Genomic DNA, 25,586 nt, shown 5'->3' with positions numbered 1-25,586 from the left:
AGTTGAAAACTTCCAACCATCATTTTTAAAATTTTCTTTTTCCTCCACCTTTCTTCTGGAAGTACCTATATCACTTTCTTTGAGTCTATGTTTTTAGGTAGTTTCTATCATTATGCCATGAAGTTTGCTGATTTTTTTTTAAATCAGTCTCCACAAAGTAGTCCTTGGAATTCCACACACATGTACACGCACACCTCTCTCATATCCACACATGCACACATACATACATCTCTCATATCCCCCCCACACACAACTCTCTCATATCCACACATGCACACACACACACCTCTCTCATATCCACACATGCACACACACACCTCTCTCATATCCACACATGCACACATACATACATCTCTCATATCCCCCCCACACACACACACAACTCTCTCATATCCACACATGCACACACACACACCTCTCTCATATCCACACATGCACACACACACCTCTCTCATATCCACACATGCACACATACATACATCTCTCATATCCACATGAACACACACACACACCTCTCTCATATCCACACATGCACACACACACAACTCTCTCATATCCATACATGCACACACATACCTCTCTCATATCCATTCGTTCTCACACATGAACACACAACTAAATAAAACTTGTCTATGTCATTTGTTATTTCTTTGATCCTACCATCTCTTCATCACAACTCACACAGTCCTGCATTCAATAAATTACTTTCAAGTTAAGAATCCTAACACTACACTACAATGTTCTTGAGATTGCTGGGCTTTATTTTCAACATCAGTTACAAAATCTGTAGATCAGCTTGATCAATTAAAGCTTATTTTAATCTTATTTTAAGGAAAAAAATGGGAATAACCTTTTTTCCAGAATTTAACCCTACAATCAAGGCACAGTCCTTCTCGAGACTCCAGTAAAACATGTGGATAATCAAAATAGCACTCTGGTCAGTGTTTAAACAACGCCTAGCTTGGAAAATTACTCACCTCAGCGGTCCCTTGTCCAGCCTCATGGGAATTCCCTGGCACACATGGTCTACATGAACTCCTTTAGCAAACACTAAAAGAGAATCTTCTGAAGATTCTTTTTATGCAACTCCCTCCTCTGGGAAACCTGGTCCAGCTCTTTCCAGTCACTGCAAACTCCCTCAAGCCTAATTCCACCTCATCAGTCTAATCAGGTCTCATGTCCTGAGACACCCCACATGCAGTGTAGTCTGAATGTGTCTTCTGGAAGACATCCACAGCAAGAGTTCACCTACTACACGCTTCACTCCTCTCAGGGATCACATTCCCACAGGCTCTGTGGTTATCGGAAAACAGCTGACTCATTACACCTCAGAAAATGGGCCTGTTCCAAATCTTTAAGAAACAATACAAAGCTTACCCAGGGTGTTGACTGACACAACAGTCTCTGTGACCACTATTACCTAAGTATCATTGCCACGCTCAGCCCTCCAGTCTTCTTCTCCAGCAGTCCCTTTAAATCTGCCCTCTGGTATCTGAGCGTGTGCCACTGTCCTCTGCAATACACTGTCTTGTACATCCACAAAAAGCCGCTTCCTATCCTTTGTTCAGTTTTCTGTTTACATAAAGATGACAATTTCACCACTATAGCGAGAAACAAAATTACCTTCATGTCCAAGTACTCATAATTCAAATTCAACTGACTGACAGTTGATCCTCCAAAACTAGAAACAAATCTTTCTCTTCAGGGATTATTCTAGTCATTGTACTTTTCTAGAAATCAAGAACTATAGAATAAAGAGCAAAGCAGATCGCTGACTACAATGAATACCAAGCAAACAATTTGCACTTACTAGTCATTGTCTAATTGTTTTCCACATTATTTCATTTAAATATCACAATACATTGAATTAAGAGATTACATTAGGCCTTAGTTTTTGTCAACCTGACACAACCTAAACTCACCACAAAAGACAGAACCTCAGTTCAGAACTGCTTCAATCGAGGCATGGTGGTACACATCATTAATTCCAGCACTTAGGAGGCAGAGGCAGGAGGATCTCACGAATACAAGACCAGGCTGGTCTACATAGCAAGTTCTAGGACAGATAGAAGGTCTAGCTTACTGTAGATGGCAATATCCCTAGGCAGGTGGGCCTGAACTATACAAGAATAATAACTACGGGATAAGCAGAGAGATGATTCAATAGGCAAGGTGCTTGCTGTGAAGCCTAATGGCAGGAGTCAGATCTCTAGAATCCACAGTGTGAAGAGAGCAGGCTCCCTAAGCTTCTGGTAACTTGTATCCTGCGCTGCCCCCGACCCCCCCAACTATGCTTAATTTGAAACATTTCTTTCAAACAACATATTCTGATCATGCTTTCCCCCTCCCACTTCCTCCCAGACCTTCTCCACCTATTCATGCCACCGAACCCTTTTCTAGCCTTCTTTAAAATAGAAACAAACGAACAACAACAAAAAAGAAACACACAAAAACCTCCAGCAAAACAGAAACCAAGCTGGGTGTTGGTGCATACCTATAATCCCAGCGCTTGGGAGGCAGAGGCAGGCAAATCTGTGAGTCTGGGGGCCAGCCTGGTCTACAGAGTAAATTCCAGGACAGCAAGGGCTACAGAGAGAAACCCTGTATGAGGGAATGGGGGGGATTGTGGATGGGGGACAATAAACAACACATACAAGCAAAAAAACCATCAAGACAAAACAAACAAAACCAGAAGCAGTAGGAGACAAAAAGTCTACCAAAAAAAAAAAAAAAAAATCACTGAGCTTATTTTCTATTGGCCAAATACTCCTGGGCATGGGGCCTATCCTGAAGTGTGTTAATATACCCAGGGATATCCAACTGTAGAAAATGACTTTTTTCCTTTGCAAGGGGTATCAACTGCAGCTAGCTTCTTGGTTCTCTCTCCTAGCACTTGGCCCTAGCCAGGCTTGAATGTATATTCTGCCAGTCTGTATAATTCATATGCATAGGTCCTGTTGTGTCTAAAAGACAGTGTCCTTGGAGTCATCCGTCATCTCTGGCTCTTCTTCCGTATAGTTGCCAGAGCCCTAAGGGGAGGAGCTGGATAAACACATTCCATTTACAATTGAGTGCTCCAAGTTTTCTTACTCCCCATACTGTCTGGTTGTGGGGCTGTGAGTTAGTTCTCATGCTTTTCTAGAAGAAGCCTCTCTGATGATGGCTGATCTATGAGCACAACAGAGTATCATTACGAGTCAATTTCCTGCTGCGTTCATTCAGCAGAATGGACAGTATTTGCTTTTTCTCTAGGCCCATGATCTAGTCTCAAGCTCTTGGTCACCCTAGCATTGTCAGTCTTGAGTTCCTTCTCAAGGAGTGGTCCTGAAACCCAGTGTGTGTACTGCACTCCTCCTACTGTACCAGAATACCTCCCAGGCAGATCAGAGTGGTCAGAGTTAGAAGCTGAGCTGATGACTACCTTCCTCCTCTGGCAGTATACAGACTACCTTCTGGCACCATGAAAGCTACTTAGTAGCAGTGAAACCTCTAGTTAGGCACCAACTTGACTTCTTTGTGTTGAATGACAACTGTGATACTTATATAGAGAATAGAATTTGAACAAAAATGAAAAGTTTGTATCTCAAAAAGTAAAACAGGGACTGGGGAGATGATCTAGTGGTTAAAGTGCTTATTGTGCAAGCAAGAGCAAGTTGACATCCTGAGAAAGACATGTAAATGCCAAGCAGGCATCGCCACCCACCTGTAATTCCAGCCTCAGAAGGTGAAGACAGAATTCCTAGAGCAAGCTGGCTAGCAAGGTTAGCCATGTGGAGAGTCCTGGCTTTCACAAACAAACCTTGCATCATGGAATAAGGTCCAAGAGTGATCAGTACTCACACAATTACAGAAAGCAGGCAGTTAAAATAAATACAACTCATCCCAAAGAAGTTGCTCCACATTAAAAAAGTGAACTCCCAACTTAACTCAAATGTGTTTAACTTGGGATGAAAAGATAGCTCAGGTGGAAAACATGCCTTCCTTACAGGTATGAGAACTTAAGTTTGATCCCAGGTACCCAAATTCACAGTGGCACAGCTTCCAATCCAACCTCTCTGGAGAAGGAGGAAGGGACAAGATCATTAACAGGCATAATTAGTGAGCGGCAGGCCAAGCTGGATGGCATTTCTAAGCACAAACAAGAAATGTCCTCTGTCCTCTACACATGCACACCTATACATGTGCATCAACACAAACATGTACACAAACACAAGCATTAAAGTGTATAATTTTATACAGAGTATATCTTTTTTTTTTTTTTAAAGTTCAGCTAGGTATAGTAGAGAGTGCATTTTAAACTCAGCACCCAGAAAGCAAAGGAAATAGCATCCAAGGCCTGAATTCAAGCCTCTTCTACAGAGTGAGCTCCAGGATATCCAGTGACAGAGAAACCCTGTCTCAAAATTAATTAGTTAATTAATTAAAGTTAATAAAACGCCTTTTAATGTAAATGTTCTAAGTGGATCTGCAATATCCCCCAAAGGTACACATGTGACTAAATGTGTGTACACACAGAGAAATAATGTTATTTTAAAACTTAAAAAGCTAACAAGATGGTTCAGTGGGTAAAGGTGTCTGCTCCAACGCTTGATAACCTGTGTTTGTTCCTCAGGACCCACATGGTAGAAAGAAGATAAAAGACTACTTCAAGTTGTCCTCTACCTTTCACACATATGCTGAGGCAAGCATGAATGCTCATGTACAAAGCACATGCATGTACACACATACAAATACGTTTAACAGTTTAAATCTTCTAAATTGAAAATGGTTTGAAGACACGTCAGGTTGTGTCTGTATACTGTGATGTAATAGGTGGGTTCCAAACAGTGATCAGGTCTAGTGAGTTTTAAGTACACACTGCCCAGGAAGCGTAAGTGCAGTAGGAGCTGAGACCTGAAGAACTGACACGAACGAAGGAGCTGGCTGGGTGGGGGAGGGGTTCTAGCAAAGAGCATACAAAGAGCTAGAGGCAGAAAAGAGCACCAGACATAAAAATATGAGCAATATATTCATGCACAGCAAGAAAAATGTACTTTTCCTTTATTTCATCCATGACAAAGCCCTATGTACTCTTAAATTTAAGTATCATTTCAAAGACATTTCCCCCAACTCTCTAAACAGGCATCTCTTCTGTGTACACACTCACGAACTTCTACAATATACTGAACTCACCCTGGCTTTTTAAATCCTTGAAAAGGATCTTTGATGTCACTTTAGCATATTATTTTATGTGATTTTACCATTTTATTTCATGTGATCATGTCACAGAAAGGAAGAATGTACAGTTCCCACTTTCGGTACAAAATGCTAACTATGCAGTCATCCATATCTGAGCCCTCTGGTACTACCTTTTATTTCATCAGTGACCAGGTACAGTGGTCCATGCCTATACTGCCAGCACTTGGGAAACAGAGGTGAGAATCAGGAGTTCAAGCTTAGCCTTAGCTACACAGCAAGCTAGAGGCAGCCTTACTTATGTTACATCTATGGCTGTTTTCTTGCCACAAACAGCAGAGGTAGTTATAAAGACTATAAATGAGTTGCAATTTCAGAATACTTACTATCACATCCTTTACAGCAAGGATCCTTTGCTTTCTGACTTTTCCTAACAGCTTTCTTATTACTTTAATAATTTGTCATGTTGCATGGTGGCAGGGAAATAAAATTTTGAGAGCAGAAATTTATACTTAATTTTCTAACATTAAAATGCCCATTATTTTCATTGTAGAATCTTCATAGAAACCACAACTATACAGCTTCACAGTTTATACAAATAGAAATATGTTTTTATTTTAAGCAGAACAAATTTTCACTTAAATATAAGATTTGACCTTGTGATCGATCATATGGTGGTGTGAATACGCTAGGCCCATAAAGAGTGATACTGTTAGGAAGTGTTGCATTGCTGGAGGACGTGTGGCATTGTGGGCATGGGTTTTGGAGGTCTCCTCCTATGCTCTACCCACTGTAGAAGAAAGCTTCTTCCTAGCTGCCTGAGGGTGCCAGTGTCTATTGGCTGCCTTCAAATTAAGATACAGAACTCAGCTCCTTCTCCAGCATGTCTGCCAGCATGCTGCCATGCTTCCCACTATGACAATAATGGACTAAACTTCTGAAACTGTAAGCAAGCCCCAATTAAATGTTTTCCTTTATAATAGCTGCCTTGGTCATGGTGTCTCTTCACAATAATGGAAACCCTAATGAAGACAGGCCACATAAAAGCTGTGCAAAAGAACATACACTATGCTCAGCTCAGGGAATGGTGTCACCCACAATGGACTAGGCCCTCCTGGGTCAATTAATGACCAAAGCCACAGACATGCTAACAGCCCAATCTGATCTAGGCAATCCTTCAATTCAGACTCCGTCCTCAGGTGACTCTAGGCTGTATCAAGTTGACAGTAAAACAACTGCCTTTTACTAGTTGCAGTTCATCTACCACTACAATTGTACACTCTCAACTAAGGAAGAAGAAATGTCATTTTGTCTTTCTGTTTAGTTTGAAGCAGACTCGTGCTAGCCTTGACTGAACCTAGTTATACTGCCTACACTGACCTCAAATCCCTGATCTCCCCTGCCTTAACCTTCTGTATAAGCATGTATTACAATGCCCAGCTAAAAATGTGATTTTTATAGGACTAGGAGAGCGAGCTTAGCTGGCAAAATGCTTGCCTTGCAACAAGGATCTACTTATGTAAAACTGCTGGATGTGGGTGGCACGTGTAACCCTAGCACTAGAAAAGTGTAAAAGCATAGATCCCAGAGGTTAAACTGGTCAGCCGCCAAACCTATCAGGTAAATTCCAGGAAAGAGAGCAATGTGTCTCCAGCCCTGCCCAGTCCAAAAGGGGGGGAGGGGGTAGTGGACACCTGAGGTTGTCCTCCGTGCACCCACTCACACATGTACAAATCACTATCAAAATTTATGGTGTCCCCTTCTTTATCTTCAGGTGACATATTCTAAGATGTCCTCCACTATGGATGTCAGAAATTATAGGGTACTTGCTTATTCCTAGATAAGCCGTATTTTCATTTTCATTTATTTTGTTGTATGTTAGGCAGAGGAATTTCAGAAAGGATAGGATTCAGGCTGTGTCATGGTTATTCCTCTCTACTCATGACTCAAGTCTATAGGAAAAAACCAATAGATACGGCAGAGACAGTTTTTAAAATATCTTAGTTTTGCTAAGGAAAAGAACTTAAGCAAGCTTAAAGTTGCAGCCTGAGATAGAAGCTGTAACTGCTAAAAAGAAATTCTCCACTCTATGTTAGAACAAAAGGAAAAATGTCAAAGGGAGAGGACTTCTTCACCAAACCCTCTTTGAAGCTTTAAATGTAAGGAATCAAATTTCAAACTGCAAGCAAGCACTGTAGTAGAGCTAATAAATTAATTAATACCTCTGCCTGCCCAGTGCATACACTGCGGACGTTCTGCTAACAAGCTCTTGCCCTGAACTGGGTGAGTGTGTGATCAGGCCTAGTTACCAATAACACCTCATCCTTCTAGGTATACACTTTGATTCTGGGCTCACAATCTACCACAGGCCTTGCCTGGAAGTGTTCTGGTTAGAACTGGTTAAAAAGCTGTGCCTTGTGAACCTCACATATGGAAACACTCGTCTGCAACTGTCTGCAACCATCTCTGGTGGGAAGAGTTCCTGGGTTAGAAACTTCTTGAGAAAAGAGGATTTTTCTTACTTGATTATCCTTTGTTTCCCCAACAATAAAAGTGGATCTAACAGCACTGTTTGTTGAACAGGAACCTAGTCGTGTACAGAGTAGTTGAGAATGAATCCAACAGAAACACATGAACTTTCAGTGAAAGTGTCCTGAAAAGCATCTCATCCCTGTCATCAGATCCGCCCATTCTCAGATACTCTTCACTCCTACTGAGTAAAGGCTGGCCTGGCAAAGATCTGGAAAACCACCACATTAACCAAAAGAGTCAAATAAATCATGAGGCAATCTGCTTTAATGCTGCTCTGGCACTCATAGGTAAATATTTAAAAGACTAACGAGGAGGGAATCCACACACCTGTGATCCCTTCACTTGAGAGGCATGAAGATCAGAAGGTCAGGGGCAGCCTGAGCTACCGAGCTAGCTAGACACCACACACACCCTGCCCTCTCCAGAACAAGTAAAAAAAGCAATGTTCATCTAGTCTATTTTCTTCCTTTCTGAAGGACAGTTTAAGGAAATACTTTCACAATGACATGCCTAAAAATTCCATCTAAAACAATATAAAGAACATTTTTCCTTAGTTATGTTCCATCTTTGCCAAAATACCTCCAAAATAATTTTTTATATAATTCAAGTTTGATTCACTTAATAGAATAGCTTCCAGAAAAAAACAAAATGAAGAATCTAAGAGGAAAATGTCTTCTGCTTTAATCCCACAAACACACGCATTAGCAGCAAAGTTTATCCTTTTGACTATTTTCAGCTTCAGTATTTACTGCATTACCTGAAAATAAACAGGACAATTCAGGTTTATACATATGTGGAACTACAGCCAAAACACAGCCATATGAATTACATGATTGATACAGAAAAGCATGTATTTTTTTAAAAGACTAAAGGGTACCCCACCCCTCTGCTAGAACCAGCACTGCTTTGTTTTTTGAAACACGACTTTTCTCTGTGGCCCTGGCTGTCCTGGAAGTCTCTCCATAGACCAGGCTGGCCTCAAACTTACAGAGCTCATCTGCCTGCCTCTGACTCCTGAGCGCTGGAATTAAAGGCATGCTCTACCTCCATGAGCTACTATTGCTTTAACTTTTGTAAAACTTTACGTTCTTTCTCTCCCCTCCCTTACTTCCTTTCTCTTCCCTTCCCTTCCTAAAGCAGAGTTTCTCTGCATAGCCCGAGATATCCCAGAACTTGCTCAGGTTGCCCTTGAACTCAGAAAATTGTCTGTACCTGCCTCCCAGGTCAAAGGCAGGCAACTAGTGCCAACCAGTGCTTCATATTTGAAGGCTGCTCTGAAATTCCCATCTCAACATTAAGAGTTTACTTACCAACACAGATGTAGACTTAAAAGGCTAGAAAAATAGTTTTATCTAACAGTTCTACTTTCTAGCAACTTTTGCAGATCATTCTGCCCTTTTATTTATCACTGTGCTAATCACTATACTTCAACCAGAAACAGAATCAAGAAAGAATTCTATTCTCTATAATGCCCTACTTTTGTGTTCCTTAAAGCTATCAGCTTAATACAATACCTACTTATAATAGAAATATATAATGAGTGAATTTTGTCATATAATACTCTAAGATTATAGTGAAATGGTCCTCAAAGTAAGATGTAAGTTGAGCTGGAGATGTTGGTTTGTGCCTTTTAATTCCAGCACTTGAAAAGCATTGGTAGGCAGATCTCTATGATTTAGTTCCAGGCCAACCTGGTCTACATAGCAAGTTACAAGGTAGCCAAAGCTATATAAGGCTTAAAAAAAAAAATCTAAGTATCTGTTTGTGTGTGTACACTACCTGTGTACACACCCACATACCACAAAGCACATGAGGAGGTCAGAAGACAGCATGGAGTAGTTTTCTCTTTCCACCAGGTGGGTCCTATCAACAGATTTAGCTGCAATTACCTTTACTCACTGAGCCATCTCTCTAGTCCTGTGAAATACTTACTACTCTGTTTTCTGGTCCCTGGCAATTTTCATTTATGAAATGAGAGCCTCATTTAGAAGCATACATCCAATTATATTATTCTTTTCCCTTCCCTTTCTTTGCTGATACAGAAAATAAAACTTTTGGAATCTACTGTCCTACCTATCACTTTCAAAACAACTTTTCAATGTATTGTTACTTGCATATTTGTCTGTATGAAATATATGCAGGTTCTTGAAGGGGGCCAGAAGAGGGCATTGAATCCCTTAGAGCTAAAATTAAAAGTGGTTGTGACCATCTGCTATGGGTGCACTGGGGTCATCTAGGAAGAGCTAGAAGTGACCTCCACCACTGCGGAACTTCTCCAGTCACTCAAACCTGTTTTGTAAATAAAGTCTCGTGAAGGAAGAGAATTCTCACTAATCAACCAATCTTAATCTCTCTCTTCGAGCATGTGTCCCTTCTCTCCCTTCGTTTTTCTGACATAGGATTTCTCTGTGTAGCCCTAGATATCCTGGAACTCATTCTGTAGACCAGGCTGGCCTCAAATTAGACATCCTCCTGCCTCTACCTCCTGAGTGCTGGGATTAAAAGCCACCATCACCCAGCTCCACTAATTTCTTTAAAGACAACAAAACATCTTTTAAAATGACATTTCTTACATGTTTTTATTCTAGATGAAGCTTATATGTAGTTTAACTCTGTAAATGATATACATAGTGAATGTACTGACTAGATTTAGGTCAACTGTAGATAGTGCACTGACTAGATTTAGGTCAACCTGACACAAGCTAGAATCATTTGGAAAAAGAAACTCAATTGAGAAAATGTCTCCGTAAAATTTGCCTGTAGGCAGACTTGTATTCCACTTTCTAAATTAGTGATGCTGAGGTCCAACCCAATGTGAGTCTGGCCACCCTGGGCAGGTAGTCCTGGGGTGTTTAACAGAGCAGACTGAGCAAGCCATAACAAGCAAGCCAGTAACAACCCTCCCTTCCATGGCTTCTGCTTAAATTCCTGCCTCCAGGTGCCTGCCATGACTTCCTTCACTGAGGGACTGTGATGGTAAGTGTAAGCAAGATAAACCCAGGGATTTTTGGTTAGAGCAACAGAAACCCTAAAATAGATGATGTTTCTCAGAACAACAAAGAAAACAACACTGACTTGTTTTGAGCACATATGAAGACACCAACAGCGCTCTGAGTGCTGCTTATGAGTCACGCTGACATTTCACCCACTCCTGCCTGTGCCTCGGACACACCACCAGTCAGTGTCTTTTACCTCCTATCAATTACCTCACCCACCATTACCCACAGATGACTCCAGAAACTAAAAACAAGCAGAAATAAGGACAGCTAGACTATCTCTTAAACTAGACAACTTAAATTGCCCAGCTTACTTTGATTCCCTGCCCACCTTGTGAGGCCAAATGACTAGCTAACATTTACTATGTACAAATCACATCCAGTAAGCATCTTTTAAAATTAAGAGAAGTTACAAACTTGCATGACAACCTGAGTTGGATCCTAGGATGCATAAGGTAAAAGGAAAGAATGGCTTACTGCAAATTATCTTCCTATCTCCTGTGATACACACAATAAATAAATGTAAAAAAAAATCTTTAAACTGGGAGAAGAGTAGGGACATTTCAAGGTAAGCACAAACTAAAGCAGTGCATGGGCACGACAGACAGCCAATACTGTCTCAATCTTGATGAGCACAGAAAACATCTCACAAGAGGAACATGTGAAAACTAATAGTGTCCAACACAGCACAAGCAAATTCCTACTAACCAAGTGAGAAAGAAAAGATCCCAACTAAGAAACCAATGAAATCACAGAAATATGTCTCAAGAACCTTAATAGTCTTAACTCACCAATAAAGAGATGCAGATTGGATGACTAGATTAAAAACTGTATCTAACCATGTGTTTTACAACAAACAACCAAAACTGAAAGGTGAAGTCAATCAATCTATCAAGTGAATGGAATCAAACCAAGCTGACATGACCATATCTGGAAAAGTTAACTTCAGAACAATAAATTAATAATTAACCAGAGATGAAGGTTATTACATATTATTACTAAATTGAAAAATATAAATTTACAAGTACCAGATGTTGGGGTTTCTAACTAAGTATAATGAACACTATGGGCATTAAACATCTGACAAACAGGCTGAAGCAAAGGCCACCCAGAGACTGCCCCACCTGGAGATCCACCTGGTAAACAGCCACCAAAACCAGACAATATTGCAGATGCTAAGCAGTGCATGCTGACAGGAGCCTGACAGAGGTGTCTCCTGAGAGTCTCTGCCAGAGCCTGACGAATGCAGAGGCGGATGCTCACAGCCAGCCACTGAACTGAGAACAGGGTTCCCAATGGAGGAGTTAGAGGAAGGATTGAAGCTGAAGAGGTTTGCAACCCTATAACAACAACAATACCAACCAACCAGAGCTCCCAGAGACTAAACCACCATCCAAAGAGTTCACACATGGACTGACCCATGGCTCCAGCTGCATATGTAACAGAGGATGGCCTTGTGGGGCATCAATGAAAGAAGAAGCCCTTGGTCCTGCCAAGGCTCGATGCCCCAGTGTAGGGGAATGTCAGGGCGGGGAGGTGAGTGGGGGGGCACCCTCATAGAAGCAGGGGGAGAGGGGATGGGATAGAGGGGTTTATGAAGGGGAAACCGGAAAAGGGTGTAACATTTGAAATGTAAATAAAATAAATCCAATTAAAAAAAAAAAGAAATTTGAAAACACATTGTAAAAAAAAAGTCTTACAAATCCTGATGCAGTAATTCCGTATCCCTATCACCTTCAACAGAACATTCAAATAAAATCAACAAACTTCAAAGTTAAATTGCACCACATGTCAAAGGAACCTAACATATTTATGTAATATTCTACTCTATGAAAACGGAATGCATTCTTCTCAGTAGCCCATAGAGCCTTTTCTAAAACAGACTACACCAGTGTAGAATAAAACAAAAAAGACAAACTACAAAAACTAGATCAATACTCAAGAGCCTAAATGATACACTCAAGAATGACCAACAAGCTGTGGAGTAAATCAGGGTAGGAATTTTGAAATTCCTACCAAATGAGAATTCAAGTCTATCTTATCAGAACCCTTGGAATATAGCTAATGCAATTCCAAGGAGAAAGTTTATCACTACAAGGTCATGCTGGGAATTAATGAACAAAGACTTAAAGAATACATAGAATCAGGGCTGAGACATGGGTCAGCTATTAGGACTGGTTACTCTTCCAGAGGACCCAAGTTCAATTCCCAGCACCCTGTGGCAGCTCACAACTGTCTGTAACTCAAGTTCCAGAGGATCTGGCACCTTCGTACACATTCTGGAAGAACATCAATTGTACATAAAAATTTTTAAAATTCTCTAAATAGTTTTTTTTTTCTTTTTTAATATGAGTACACCGTTGCTGTCTTCAGACACACCAACAGAGGTCATTAGAACCCATTACAGATGGTTGTGAGCCACCATGTAGCTGTTGGAAATTGAGCTCAGGACCTCTGGAAGAGCAGTCAGTGCTCTTAACCCCTGAACCATCTCTCCAGCCCTTTAAAATGGGGTTAAAAAAATACATAGAATGAGAGTTGGTTCTTTGAAAGAAATGTTTGGCAATCATTGGTCGATCTAAACAAAAAGAAACATCCCAATTAGGGATGAATAAAGACAAAACACCATCAACAACCAATAAGCCTTTAATATAAGCCCTGAAGCTCCAAAACTGCTAACTAAAGGGTGTTAAACCAGCATACCACAGAGAGATGTGCACATCCCTGTTCTCTGCTACAATATTCAAGATATTTAAATGGTCACCATCCGATGATAAAGATGTAGTATATATGCAAAGTGGAATTTCATCCAGTTATAAGGAAGAATGAAATTAGGACATTCCGAAAACAAACTGCAGAAGAAGGTGTTAAGCAAATGAGCCAGATTCAGAAAGAAAAACACCTCATTTGTATTGTATATGCATATATATGTGTGTGTACCCCACTGGAAGTGGGCAGACGCTGTGTTGGAGGTGGTGTGCTTCTACCAGTCAGGCAGAGCAGATGGCAGTCCTATGCTTATCCTAGCTCGATGCTGGCTTAGTAGCCAAAGCTGTTTTGTGCCCAGGACACATGACAATCAGACTGTGCAGCCATGGAGGAGGAAAACAGAGACTTGCCTTCTGCAATGCCATGTGGTGCAGACCAGGAAAGATGACCACAGACCTGCCCTTTACCTCATGGCATAGGGAAGCCATCCATAACACAGAGCCCTGCCTACCACCATAAAGGACAGAGAGAGAGAAGGAAGACAGACCCACAGACCTACCCTCTAGCACAGGGATGTAGACAACTGCCTGCCACCATGCCATTCAGTGTGACTAAGGATGTCACCCAGGGTCTGCTAGCTGTGGGAGCACAGTATGCAAGCATGTGGTGGATAGATGAAAGAAAAGTGGAGCAGTAAGAACACTATGAAGAAAGATGGAGCTGGAGACTCAACGGTGGAAAAATAGCAGCCTGTTGTAAGTGGGCCAGCCCTGACACTTGAGGTCATGGTGGGGTCACAGACCAAGCTGCTGCTAGGGCCATGTCTGGGTCAGTGGTTATAGTCACTGTTGATGTTCATGGCTTATGTTACTAATGGAAAACAGGGACGTTCTTGGTTGAGGCAGACAACAGGGACCATGTGGATGAGGGCCTGTGCAGAACTGGAACTGCCCTTTACTGGCTGCAGGGCTCTGGAGAGCTGAGCACCTCTCACCTACACAGCACTAGGGAAAGCCGGCCCTGTGACAGAGATGTGAGTGGGCTGGCCCTAGGGCATGAGTATAGAAGAGCTGAATCCAGCGCTGGGAAAGCTGACCACAGGGTCATAAGCATGGTAGAACTAGCCCTGACTCACCATCTACAGCACTGCGGAGAGCAGGCCCTGCAACTGGGCCCAGACAGCACGAAACAGCTGCCCCTTGTGGTGGAAGCACAAGTGTGCTGTCCCTGAGGTGGTCTGGGTGATGCCCTCCTCTCAGTGCCCCTTACCCTAGTAGAGAGAGCATATGTGAGCTGGCCCAAGGGATGATCGAGGGAGAACCAACCGTGCCACGCCTATGCTATGATGTGGCTGGGAGGGGGGAGTATCCACTCCACCCCCAACCTCCCTTGACACTGGAGGCAGTCAGGAGAGGTAACTCCAAAGTCATGAGGAAGGGAGAGCTGGCCCTGCCCCTCACCAGCTGCAGCACTTAGGAAAAGTGAGTTCTGAGTTTTGACTTGGCAACAGAGTAGAGCTGGCTCTGAAAACTATGCAAATAGGCAAAAACTATCTGGGAATGAGGAATAGGGGGCCAAGGAGAGAGAATTAAGAACAAAATATGATTATATTATGTTGAAACTCCTTTCTCTGTAATTTAAAAAAAGCTGAAAATGATGTAAATATTCATCATCATCTCTGGTCTGGAATAGACTTATGTGGCAGTCTTGCCTATTACAAATACAGAATCACCCCAGAATTATAAAAACAATGGTCAATTGGATCTCTATGAGATGATCTGGAAATCAAACATCAGTAAACACTTGTATGTTTACTACTTACAAATTTTAACATATTCATGTAACTGCAAAGAAAGAAAGGAGGGTGGAAGAGAGAAATGAGAGAAGGTGAGATATTTTGATAAGGAAGTTAAACTGCACAATTACAGAGTTAGTTTTCTGAAGGCAAGGGCTCCAATAATACTTCATTTTATTTCTCCTTCCCCAAAATTATTAAAGCTCACAAATAGAAACAGACCAATTAAAAATATCATACTTTTAATAATGAACTTCAGGTAGATTTAGCTTGATGACTGACCAGTACTTGAATATAAAGGAGCATTAGAGGGTTTGGAGTGTAGCTCAATCGACGGAGTACTTACCCAACATCACAATGCATAAACCATGAGTGGTGGTGCACACCTGTGATTTCAGTATTCACCAAAATTAAGTGTCTCCCAACAGACAATACAAAAAGAAATCTCAGGAAAGTTCCAGGAAAACAGGAGTGGTGTGGGGTGGCTGAGTGAGAACGGCCTCTATAGGCTCATATATGTGAATGTGCTGTCATCAGGGAGTCACACTCTGGAGAAGGTTAGGTGTGGCCTTGTTGCAGGAAGAGTGTGTCACCTTGAAGGTGGACTTTGAGGTTTCAAAAGTCCTTGCCAGTGGTCTGTCTGCCCCTCCCCACTTACAGATCCAGATATAACACTCAGCTACTTTTCGAGCACCCTGCTTGACTGCTACCATGCTTCCTGCCATGATGATAATGAACTAAGGCCCTGAAATTATAAGCAAGTCCCCACAATTAAATGCTTTATTTTATATATGAGTTGTCCTGGTGATGGAGTTTCTTTGTAGCAAGAGAACAGTGACTACAACAGGTGGAGACCTGATATGTTTAAAATATTTGAAAGTTTTTATTTTCAAAGGTTTCAATATAAATTCATGTTAAGTGCACATAAAATGAAAACAACAAAGCACCTTAAGGAACATAAAGTTATCAAAGGGAGGAAATGCAACTATAACACCACAAGAATTACCTGCATAGTAAGAATCTAAACAATGCTAAGGGGCTTGAGAGGTGGCATAGTGGTTAGAGCACTGGCTGTTCTTACAGAGGTCCTGAGTTCAATTCCCAGCACCCACATGGTGGCTCACAACCATCTGTGATGGGATCTGGCACCCTCTTCTTGTGTGTCTGAGGACAGTGACAGTGTACTCACATAAATACATACATAAATAAATCTAAGAAACAAAGAAAACACTAATTACTGGTAAATTTGCACATTCTATATGATTAAGTCATTATGATACATAAAACTGAGGGAAAGATCTTCTAAAGGCATCAATAAATAAGCACCAAAAAAGCTTCAAAAGAGGAAAAGGGGGGATTTTATCAAAACACACTATATACGTGTTTTAAACATTAAAAACTCCTTAGGGCTGCAGGAGAACAAATAGAAGTGTGCTTTGATTACAAGTGCAGTGCTATTTGTAATTCAATTACTTGCAGGTACTCAGATTTAGAAGATTAGTTTTTAAATGTGGAGTTAAGACAAGCACTCTGCCACTCCTGCTCAGGAAGCAGAAGCGGGCGAATCTCAAGGCCAGCCTGGTCTACAGAGTTTCAGGACAGTCAGGACTACACAGAGAAACTGTCTCAAAAAACAAAACAAACAAAAAAAAACACAAAAGACAAGTATGCTATTTTTTCTCCAAGTATTTTAAAGACCAGAAAGTTGCTGCCTTTCTCAACTTCCTTCCCTTCTATTGCTTTATCTGTCATCTTGAACCACACCTATACCCATTTCCCCTCCTCAGTAAATAAGATTTGTTAATGGTTTCTGAGACTTCCAAACTCTAAGTGCTATGTCCACTTTCTATGACCTGCACTATTTCCTGTGAATACATTTAGTAAACCAAAACCATGCTGAAATTTTCTTCATTCTATAATAAATGGACCCTAGCACAATGCTTTGTTCAGCTTGCTTCCTTCCACCGACATCAAAACAACGTATAATGTTAGTACTCACTGTTAACCTAACAGAATATAAAATCACCTAGGAGACAAGCCACTGAACATATCTATGAGGCAGTATCTAGATTAGGTTAACTGGCGTGGGAAAACATACCCTAACTGTGAGCTGAACCATGGGTTGGAGTGTTGGACTGAATTTAAAAAAAAAGCAAATGACACCAGCAGCCATCTGCCCAATGTGAGCATCTACCTCATACCATATTCCTGCCTCCATCACTTCTCCATGGTAACAGACTGTATCCTCAAACTGTGGACAAATAAATCCACCTATAAGTTGGTTTTGTCAGGTACCTTGTCTCAGCAGCAAGGGACTAATACAGAAAAAATGACACAAAGACGGGGTGGTCCATAATAAACCTGACTCTGGTCCCCTTCCTAGTGAAGTCTTTCCCCAAAGTCAGCCTCACAGACAGACAAAAGCTAATGCAATATGGGTCAAGCGAAACTCACTATGCACATCATACTGGCTTTGCAGACATTAAAGAATTAAGAGTGTGGAGATAATGGACTCTTGCATTAAAGTCCCAGAGAATCACTGGGGCCAGACAATGTGCAGCAAGGCTGAAGACCCCACAGGAGGCTAAGTTGTGACAGTAAAACCAAAGTTACAATGGTCATGATCTGAAAATATGGGAGCCATGGGACTTCCACCGAGCAATGCAGGTTGGGTGCAGTGGAACCAGTCCAAGATAGGTTCTATGTGCTACAAATGGCAGAGCTTACAGTGGCAGAGTTGAGGCCAACAGGGGAGCTAGACTGTCTGCCCACTTCTGTGTTCTGTGGTTTTTGTGTTTCGTCTTGCTTTGGTTCAATCTTTTCCTTGCTACATCAACATTCCTCCATTTTGGAACAGGAATATTTACCTTCTATTACTATATACTTATGTATATAACTTATTTTTTGATGTTATAGCATCTCAGTTAAGAGACTCATGTTTCTGAAGAGGCTCTGCACTTAATACTTTTGAACAGTTCTGGACAGTGTTTTGGAAGAATATGGACACTCTGGAAATCAGACTGAATGCATTTTACATTATGAGATGGCCATGAACCTATGGGAACAAGAAGTGGGAGGATTATGACTTAAAATTGGTATTTGGGCAGCAAGCTGAGGGGTGGGCCTGTGACAGTACTGTCAGCTTGGCTCTCAGTCACCCAGGAAGTAAATCTCTGGGCATGTCTATGAGGGAGTTCCTAGACCCAGTTAACTAAGGTAGAATGACATTCTCTAAATATAAGGGTAACATCGTTCCACAGCTTGGGATCCTGAACTGAATAAAAGGGAGAAAAGTGGTTGCCTATCAGTCACTGTCTGTGTCTCTGTCTTTCTGTGTTTCCTTCTTTCTATCTTTGTATTTCCTGATACACACTCAATGTGACCAGCTTCCTCATATACTCCTGAGACCATAACATTTCCCTACCACATGGACCATACCCTCAAACTGTGAACCAAAAAAGGTGGGGGGGGGGGTGATAAAAAGTACCAGAAAAAGAAAACAAACAAACAAAAAAACCTTTTCTTAAGAGACTACGGTATTTTGATACAATGACAAAAAACTATTCCCTTACCTTGACATGATTTGTAGCCCAACAGCGACAGTCATTAACTGACCTATATGCTTACTCTGCCAACTCAGGCTAATTATTCTCTTCACAGCATCTAAAACATCTTTAATGCCACCTCCCTTACACACAAGCTTCTTTTTACTTTTCTCAACAGTGATCTACTTCTCAACCTACAGAGCTCTCCAAATTCCTCTCTAGCTGTTCTGTCTTCTCAAGCCGGACACGAGCATGCACACCTGCAATCTCTAGCACTCAGGAAACTGAAGCTGACGATCGAAGGACAGGCCAGGCTACCTATCGGATTCATCTTAATTCACACTGAGAGAGCGCACACTACTCTACACAGGGCACTCTGAAGTGTGCCCTTCTACTCTTTCATACTCCCCTAGGTTGTGTATTTTAACTAACACACAACTGAACATGGCATGAACTGTTACTCCTGTAAGACATGTTTGGTTCTTCCCTTCCACCCAAAGTCAGACAGCACCTTCTCTGAAAAGGCCTGTACCCATACCTATAGAATTATTCACTCTAAACAAAAGCAATCACAGTACATGCTTGTCTCACACTCCTGTCCTGCCTGGTTAATTTGAATCTCTGGAGCACTGTGTTTTTGTTTTTAAACTGATGTTTGTAAAGGGTTTAGTTTGTTTTGACATCTCTGTTTTGCATAGTAACAAAGAGTAGTTCAGTCAAATATGCAGAACTGAACTTAAGTGAAAATTGTACTAGCCGAAATGAAGAACTAGTATGTTTTACAATGTTTCATCCTCAATTGTAAAAAATATACCATAAGCCAAAAGGATTCCCTTTAAAGTGTGAAATCAGCAACTGTCCTTCAGATGTTAGCAAAGGAGTGAATGTGCAGAGTTCTACTTCAGAAGGTACTAGGAAACATGTGAAGTCAGAGTTTTGTGTCCTACTTCCTGAGTCTGCCTACTACTTCAAAGAAGTGTGTTTCTCAGGGCTAGAAAGATGGCTCAAGGTGAAGAGTGCATATCACTGTCCCTGAGATATTCCTAGCACCCACACCAGACTACCTATGACCACATGTAGCTCCAGCTCCAGGGGGCTCCAACATCTTCTCCTGACCTTCACAGGCATACTACCTCATGTGATTCATATACATACACATATAATTTTAAATATATACTTTTTTAAGGAAGTACATCTCTTGCTGTTTTTCTTGGCAATTTCCTACCCCAATTAACAGTCAAATTTATATAAGACATGCAATGAAAAAAATACATATATTGCTATCAACACATCAGCCACTCCACAAAAAGCACACATATACTAAACTGATGGTTTTTTCCTACTAAGTTTTCAAACCATGTCTTTGAAGGATTCTGCAACTACTGTTCAGAGTATAGTAGCAACACTAGGAGGGACTTTCAAAGCCTAAAATTAGACCTGGAAGTGGAATTTTTTTTTAAACAAGCACCCTGGGGTGTTTTCAAGAAATAGGCAATTCTGTTCACCAAATGGAAACTTAACAATCTAATTCTGATTCTAACTACCCTGAGTCAGCAGCATGTTTTCCTATCACTATAGAAAAATACCAGACAGACACCTAAGGAAAGATTTATTCCAGCTCCTAGTTTCAGAGATGTCAATCCATTATAGCAAGGAGGAGTGACAGAGCACACAATGTCCTATCAAGGCAGCCACCAAGTAGAGGAAATGGAATATGGGAAGGGGCCAAGGTAATATACAACACAAAGGACTCAAAGGACTCACTCAAGGTAATCTTCCTCCAGCTAGACCCCTCCCCCTCAAGTTCCCACAACCTTACAAAGAGCTGACAGCTGAAGCTGCACCTTAACAGGAGCAATGTCACATTCATTAACAAGGGCTCGACCTCAGGAGACTGCTGCTCTTCAGATGCTAGCTGCAAGTCCTGAGCCACCTGCACTTCTAACTAACCAGATACAGATCATAGGGTCCCACGAACACTTCAAAGGTCTGGTAATATTCTAGAGTGGTTTACGGAACTCAGAAAAATAACTCATTCACACATATTACTAACTTACTCTAATGGACACAAGGAACAGCCAGATGGCAGAGATTCATAGGATGAGGTATGCAGGTGGCTATTAATAATGTACAGTTGACATTAAACCCATGTCAGAGCTGCTCAGGTCCATTTACATCGGGATTTAGTGGATACTGAAACAAATTGAAAAAGCTCACAGAACTACCACATAGCCTGGAAATATCACAGTAGTTTAAATGTTAACTTACATCATGGATACACAAAATATGTGTATTCTGTTTCGCTACTGCCTCCAAGTGATATTAGTCTGTCTTATCACTATTATAAAACACACATAAGCCCATTATAGAAAGTCAGCATTTGTCAAACCCTACACATGCAAACACCAAGCCTCGCTCTATTCTCAAGAGAAGTGTAAATATACAGAATGAAGCTATAACCTCATACAATTAACTGTACCAGAACTGCACTGCTGTGATGGAGCACAGCTGCCACCTTCTGTTGCTGTGGCAGTGAGGTTAAGTTTGCAGAACACGGAGTGAAGTCATCCCCTCCACCTGAGTGAGCTTTTCACCTCTCTGGTAAACTACTGATGGCAAAGTCATCTAAGTTCTCATGGAAATTTTTCACCACATATAAATATGTAATAAAATATATGTCAAGTTGACTGTTTCTACTTCTAGTAAGCCTTCTAATAACTTCAGGCTATTTTCTAGTAGTTAAGTTTAGGAGGAATCATATGTTACGGAGATTTTCATCAAATCAGCAGCTTTAACCCCACAACTATACAAGAGTCTATTGAATTACACATCAGATAGCTGAAAACAAAATAATCTTAAATCCAGCAAGATGGCTCAGAGGGAACAAAGAGCTGCTTGCTGCCAAACCCGAAGACCTGAGTTCAATCCCTAGAATCAGCACAGTAACAGCAAGGACCCTATTCCTCAAAACTGTCTTTTGATCTCTACAGTAGTGCCATGGCACAGATGTATGTGTGTACATATGTGTGTGCAAACACGTGTACACACAAGCATGCAATGTACTTTTTAAAAATGATAGATATATCAATTAGCCAAACATGATCATTTTATGATGTATATTTATGTGTAAGAAGTATGTCTCATGAAGATAAATTATTAGTCAATTAAAAGTAAAAGGAAGGGAAGCTAGAGAGATGGCTCAGCGGTTAAAGAGCACTAACTGCTCTTCCAGAGGTCCCGGAGTTCAATTCCCAGTAACCACATGGTGGCTCACAACCATCTGTAATGGGTATCCTATGCCCTCTTCCGGTGTTTATATGAAATATTTATATATTTATATTTTATATAAATAAAATAAATAATTCTTTAAAAAATAAAATATAAGGGGCCTGAGATGGCTCAGCAGGTAAAAGTGCCTGTCACCAAGCTTAACAATGTGAGTTTGATTCCCGGAACCCTCACAGGGGATGGACAGCATCAACTCCTAAGGGCTGGCCTGACCTCCAAGCATAAAGCCCTGGAATTCATGTGGACAGACAGACAGACAGACACACACACACACACACACACACACTGAGGGAGGGAGGGGGAGGGAGAATAGAATATGAAATTAAAACTTTTTAAATAAAAGATGGCTCACCAGATACAGGTGTCTTAGTTCAGTCCTCCAGACCCAGACTGGAGAGGAGGACAGACTCCAGCAGACTGCCACCTGGTGACATCTCATATGTGACCTTAGCATGTAAGTACCAACAAACATGCATACAACAGGCACAGGATGTAAAACTACTCTCATACGAGCATGGACTCTATCACTAACTTATGTCGTTCTCGTCTCTGTACCACATGACTCACACGTAACTGCACGTGGGCATCAAGCCCAGTGACTACCCAGAGCTCATCTAACTGCTCTGATGCTGCCTCTACACTTCTCACCTGAATAAGAAGAGAGAGTACAGAGTAAACGCCACAATTAACTCTCTGAAAGCACATCTAACCAGACAGGCCCCTGGCAAGCACTGAAGCTGGATGTTTAAACAGCTGCTATGGTCAAGTGTGTAGTGACTGTCAGAGTCAAGAGAAAGACATCTTTGAATCCTTCAGTAATTACTTCAAAGCCCAGAGAAATAATCAACCGGCTAGAGATCCTGAGATCTCCAACTTGGGGACTCTGCAATACTGAAGCCCCGGTGAAGGCAGAGACTGTTCACTCCACTAGAAGTCAGCAGCCTAAAGATGAACCCAGGTATCAGAGTCATGTAAGGGTTCCAGGACTGCATCAAGAAGCACCTTTGTTTCTACAGTAAGAACTTTGACATTTCATCAAGCCTGCAAACTGGTAATCTCCGTTTAATCAACATGAAATGGTTTAATCACAGCGGTCTATGCTAGAAAGATCTGCAACTGAAAACACTTCCTCCTCTTTGTAGGGATCTAACCAGAGTAAAACAAGAATATATTTACACTTGAGTAAGGCCTAGTAACAGGCAGTATCCCTCACACCTAGTTTAAGAGTAATTATACTCGGTTCCCCCCCACAGGGGAGGGGGACTTTGGAAAATATGAATGAGCACACAAGGAGCCGGATGTCCCCGGAAATAAAGCCTCCCTCACATTTGACTGTTTACCCTAATTAAGTTCTCCTCAGAGTGTGTGGAGACTCAGCTTTTTGAAACATTGTTATCAGACTGAGGGGCCCTGTCTCACCCATTGCCTATCACTTAGCACATCTTCCATACACCAGATGCGCTATCCTGGCTCCAGAAACCCAAAGGCAAACTGCAGACATCTTGTTTAGCATGCATGCAATTCTGGTGTGCAATAAATTTCTCTTATCTGTTAGGAGCTACTCCCTTGATCTATTTGAAGACTTATTTTTGGTGGAATACAGGCAGAGTCAAAGCTCACCTGTCACTTGTTCGTTTTTTTTTTTTTTTACTATTTTAATTTATTTTATATTAGTACACTGTAGTTGTCTTCAGACACATCAGAAGAGGGTATCTGATCCTATCACAGATGGTTGTAAGTCACCATGTGGTCGCTAGGAATTGAACTCAGGACCTTTGGATGAGCAGTCAGTGTTCTTAACTGTTGAGCCATCTCTCCAGCATCACTTGTTCTTAACCCATCTAAAGGCTGCTATGAAAGCTAAAATGAGGTCTTTTATGAAAACAGCTTGCCCATTATTTCGAGAGGGAGTAGTCCTCTTAACATCTTTTAAAAGCATTTTGTAGCCTGGCAAAGTAGCATGCTTTTGATTGCAGTACTCAGAGGCAGAAGCATTTGGTGAGGCTAACCTATCTACTACACATTGAGTTACAGACCAGCCCAGGCTACACAAAAACAAAACAAAATGGGTGTGCCTTTAATCCCAACACTAGGGAGGCAGAGGCAGGCAGATCAAGGCCAGCCTGGTCTACACTGCAAGTTCCAGGCCAGCCAGCACTAGTGAGACTGTTTCAGGGAGGAAAGAAAAAGCAAACGACATAAAACCATCTCAGAAACACACTCAGACCCTCAGGCTAGTTATCTACCATTTCCGTATATGTGTAAATATATACATAGACCTAAGCACACACCCCAAAGCAATCTTGCTTAACTTCTCCCTTCTTGCTGCTCATTAAGTCTTACGAAATGCAAAAACTGCTCCCAGCTTCACAACTCTTCAATGATCCAAATCCGCCTTTGCTGATGCATTCAGTCCTCCAGATCCGAAACTGTTTTGTGGAACAGAAAACACTGAGCAGCACACATGTGCTATCTGCAAGCATTAGCCGAGTCACTAAAACAAAAGTGACAGGTCCAGCCCTAGCAGTAGCCAGCCACGCAAGGCCAAACCCGGGGGTTTAATCATTTCCACTAACTGAGCCGAGGCCCAAGGTTAGCGGCTGCACCTCCACGGCGGGGGACCCGCATGGGCACGACGCAGGGGTGGCGGACCGAACGCCCCGCCCCTCCCCTCCCCTCCCCTCCCCACCGGGGCGCTGCGGTCCCCGCTCCGCGGCACGGGACCCCAGCCCTCCACGTACCTGCTTTGCACACCGGGGCGCTGGGGCTCCTCTTCTCCGCTGAGGGCCGGCCCTGCTCTGGGGACCTCCTCCGGTGGCGGACGCGGGCGGGGGGTGGGGCCGCACTCACCTCGCTCGGCCACAGGTGGGTGGGCGACGAACTGGGCGACGACACGGTGCCCAGCAGGGGCGGCGGCGGCTGCGGTCGCGGAGGGCTGCTTCGGGCCCCAGACGCCGTGCCGCGCGTGGGGCTGGTACCGCGCGTGGACGTCACGGACGCGCCCGTCTGCGTGGCCACCGTGGGGCTGGTGCGCGCCGCCGCGCTGCCGCTGCCGCGCGTGGGGCTGGTGCTGCGTGAGGCGGTGCGCGGGCCGCCGCCGCCACCCGAGGGGCCTGAAGCGCCTCCGCTGCCTCCGTTGTTGCCGCCGCCCCGCGTGGGGCTGCCATGTTGCTGCTGCTGCTTCAGCTGGAACGGCACTGTCGCCCTCATGGGCTGCAGGCGGCTCCCGGAGCCCCCGGCCGGGCCGACCGCGCCACCCGCGAGGGCGCCGGCGGGCGTGGGAGACCCATTGCGCCTCACTCGCTGGGACATAGTCCCCCCCGCCCCAAAGACGGCGGCTGGGGGTGCTGGGCAGTGGGGACCGGCTGCTCGGGGCCCCGAGGGAAGGCCCGAGCCAGCGGGTGACGAAGCCTGACTTCGGGAACAGGGGGCGCACGGGCAGCGACAGGCAGCGACGAGATGGTGCAGCCGCCGCCGCGGCTCCTCATCAACAATAGTGTCTCCTCCGCTGTCCCCGCCCCCCGCCGCCGCTCATTGGTGCAGCGT

The 25,586-nt window shown here is 42.7% G+C and overlaps 1 protein-coding gene across 1 annotated transcript in view; it reads right to left on the bottom strand.

Moving 5' to 3' along the window:
* The window catches only part of FAM117B (family with sequence similarity 117 member B), a 64,227-nt gene extending 38,775 nt beyond the window's left edge, over window positions 1-25,452 (bottom strand). Inside the window, exon 1 of the mRNA XM_080932799.1 lies at window positions 24,782-25,452. Coding sequence (XP_080788925.1) covers window positions 24,782-25,352 — 571 coding nt within the window. The 5' untranslated portion in view covers window positions 25,353-25,452. The remainder of the gene's footprint in view (window positions 1-24,781) is intronic.
* Between the last annotated feature and the right edge of the window lie 134 nt (window positions 25,453-25,586).

The sequence above is a fragment of the Micromys minutus genome (assembly GCF_963924665.1).
Source record: "Micromys minutus genome assembly, chromosome: 19".
Classification (NCBI taxonomy): Eukaryota; Metazoa; Chordata; class Mammalia; order Rodentia; family Muridae; genus Micromys; species Micromys minutus.
Note: the sequence above shows the minus strand (reverse complement) of the source record. Positions and strands in the feature narration are given on the sequence as shown.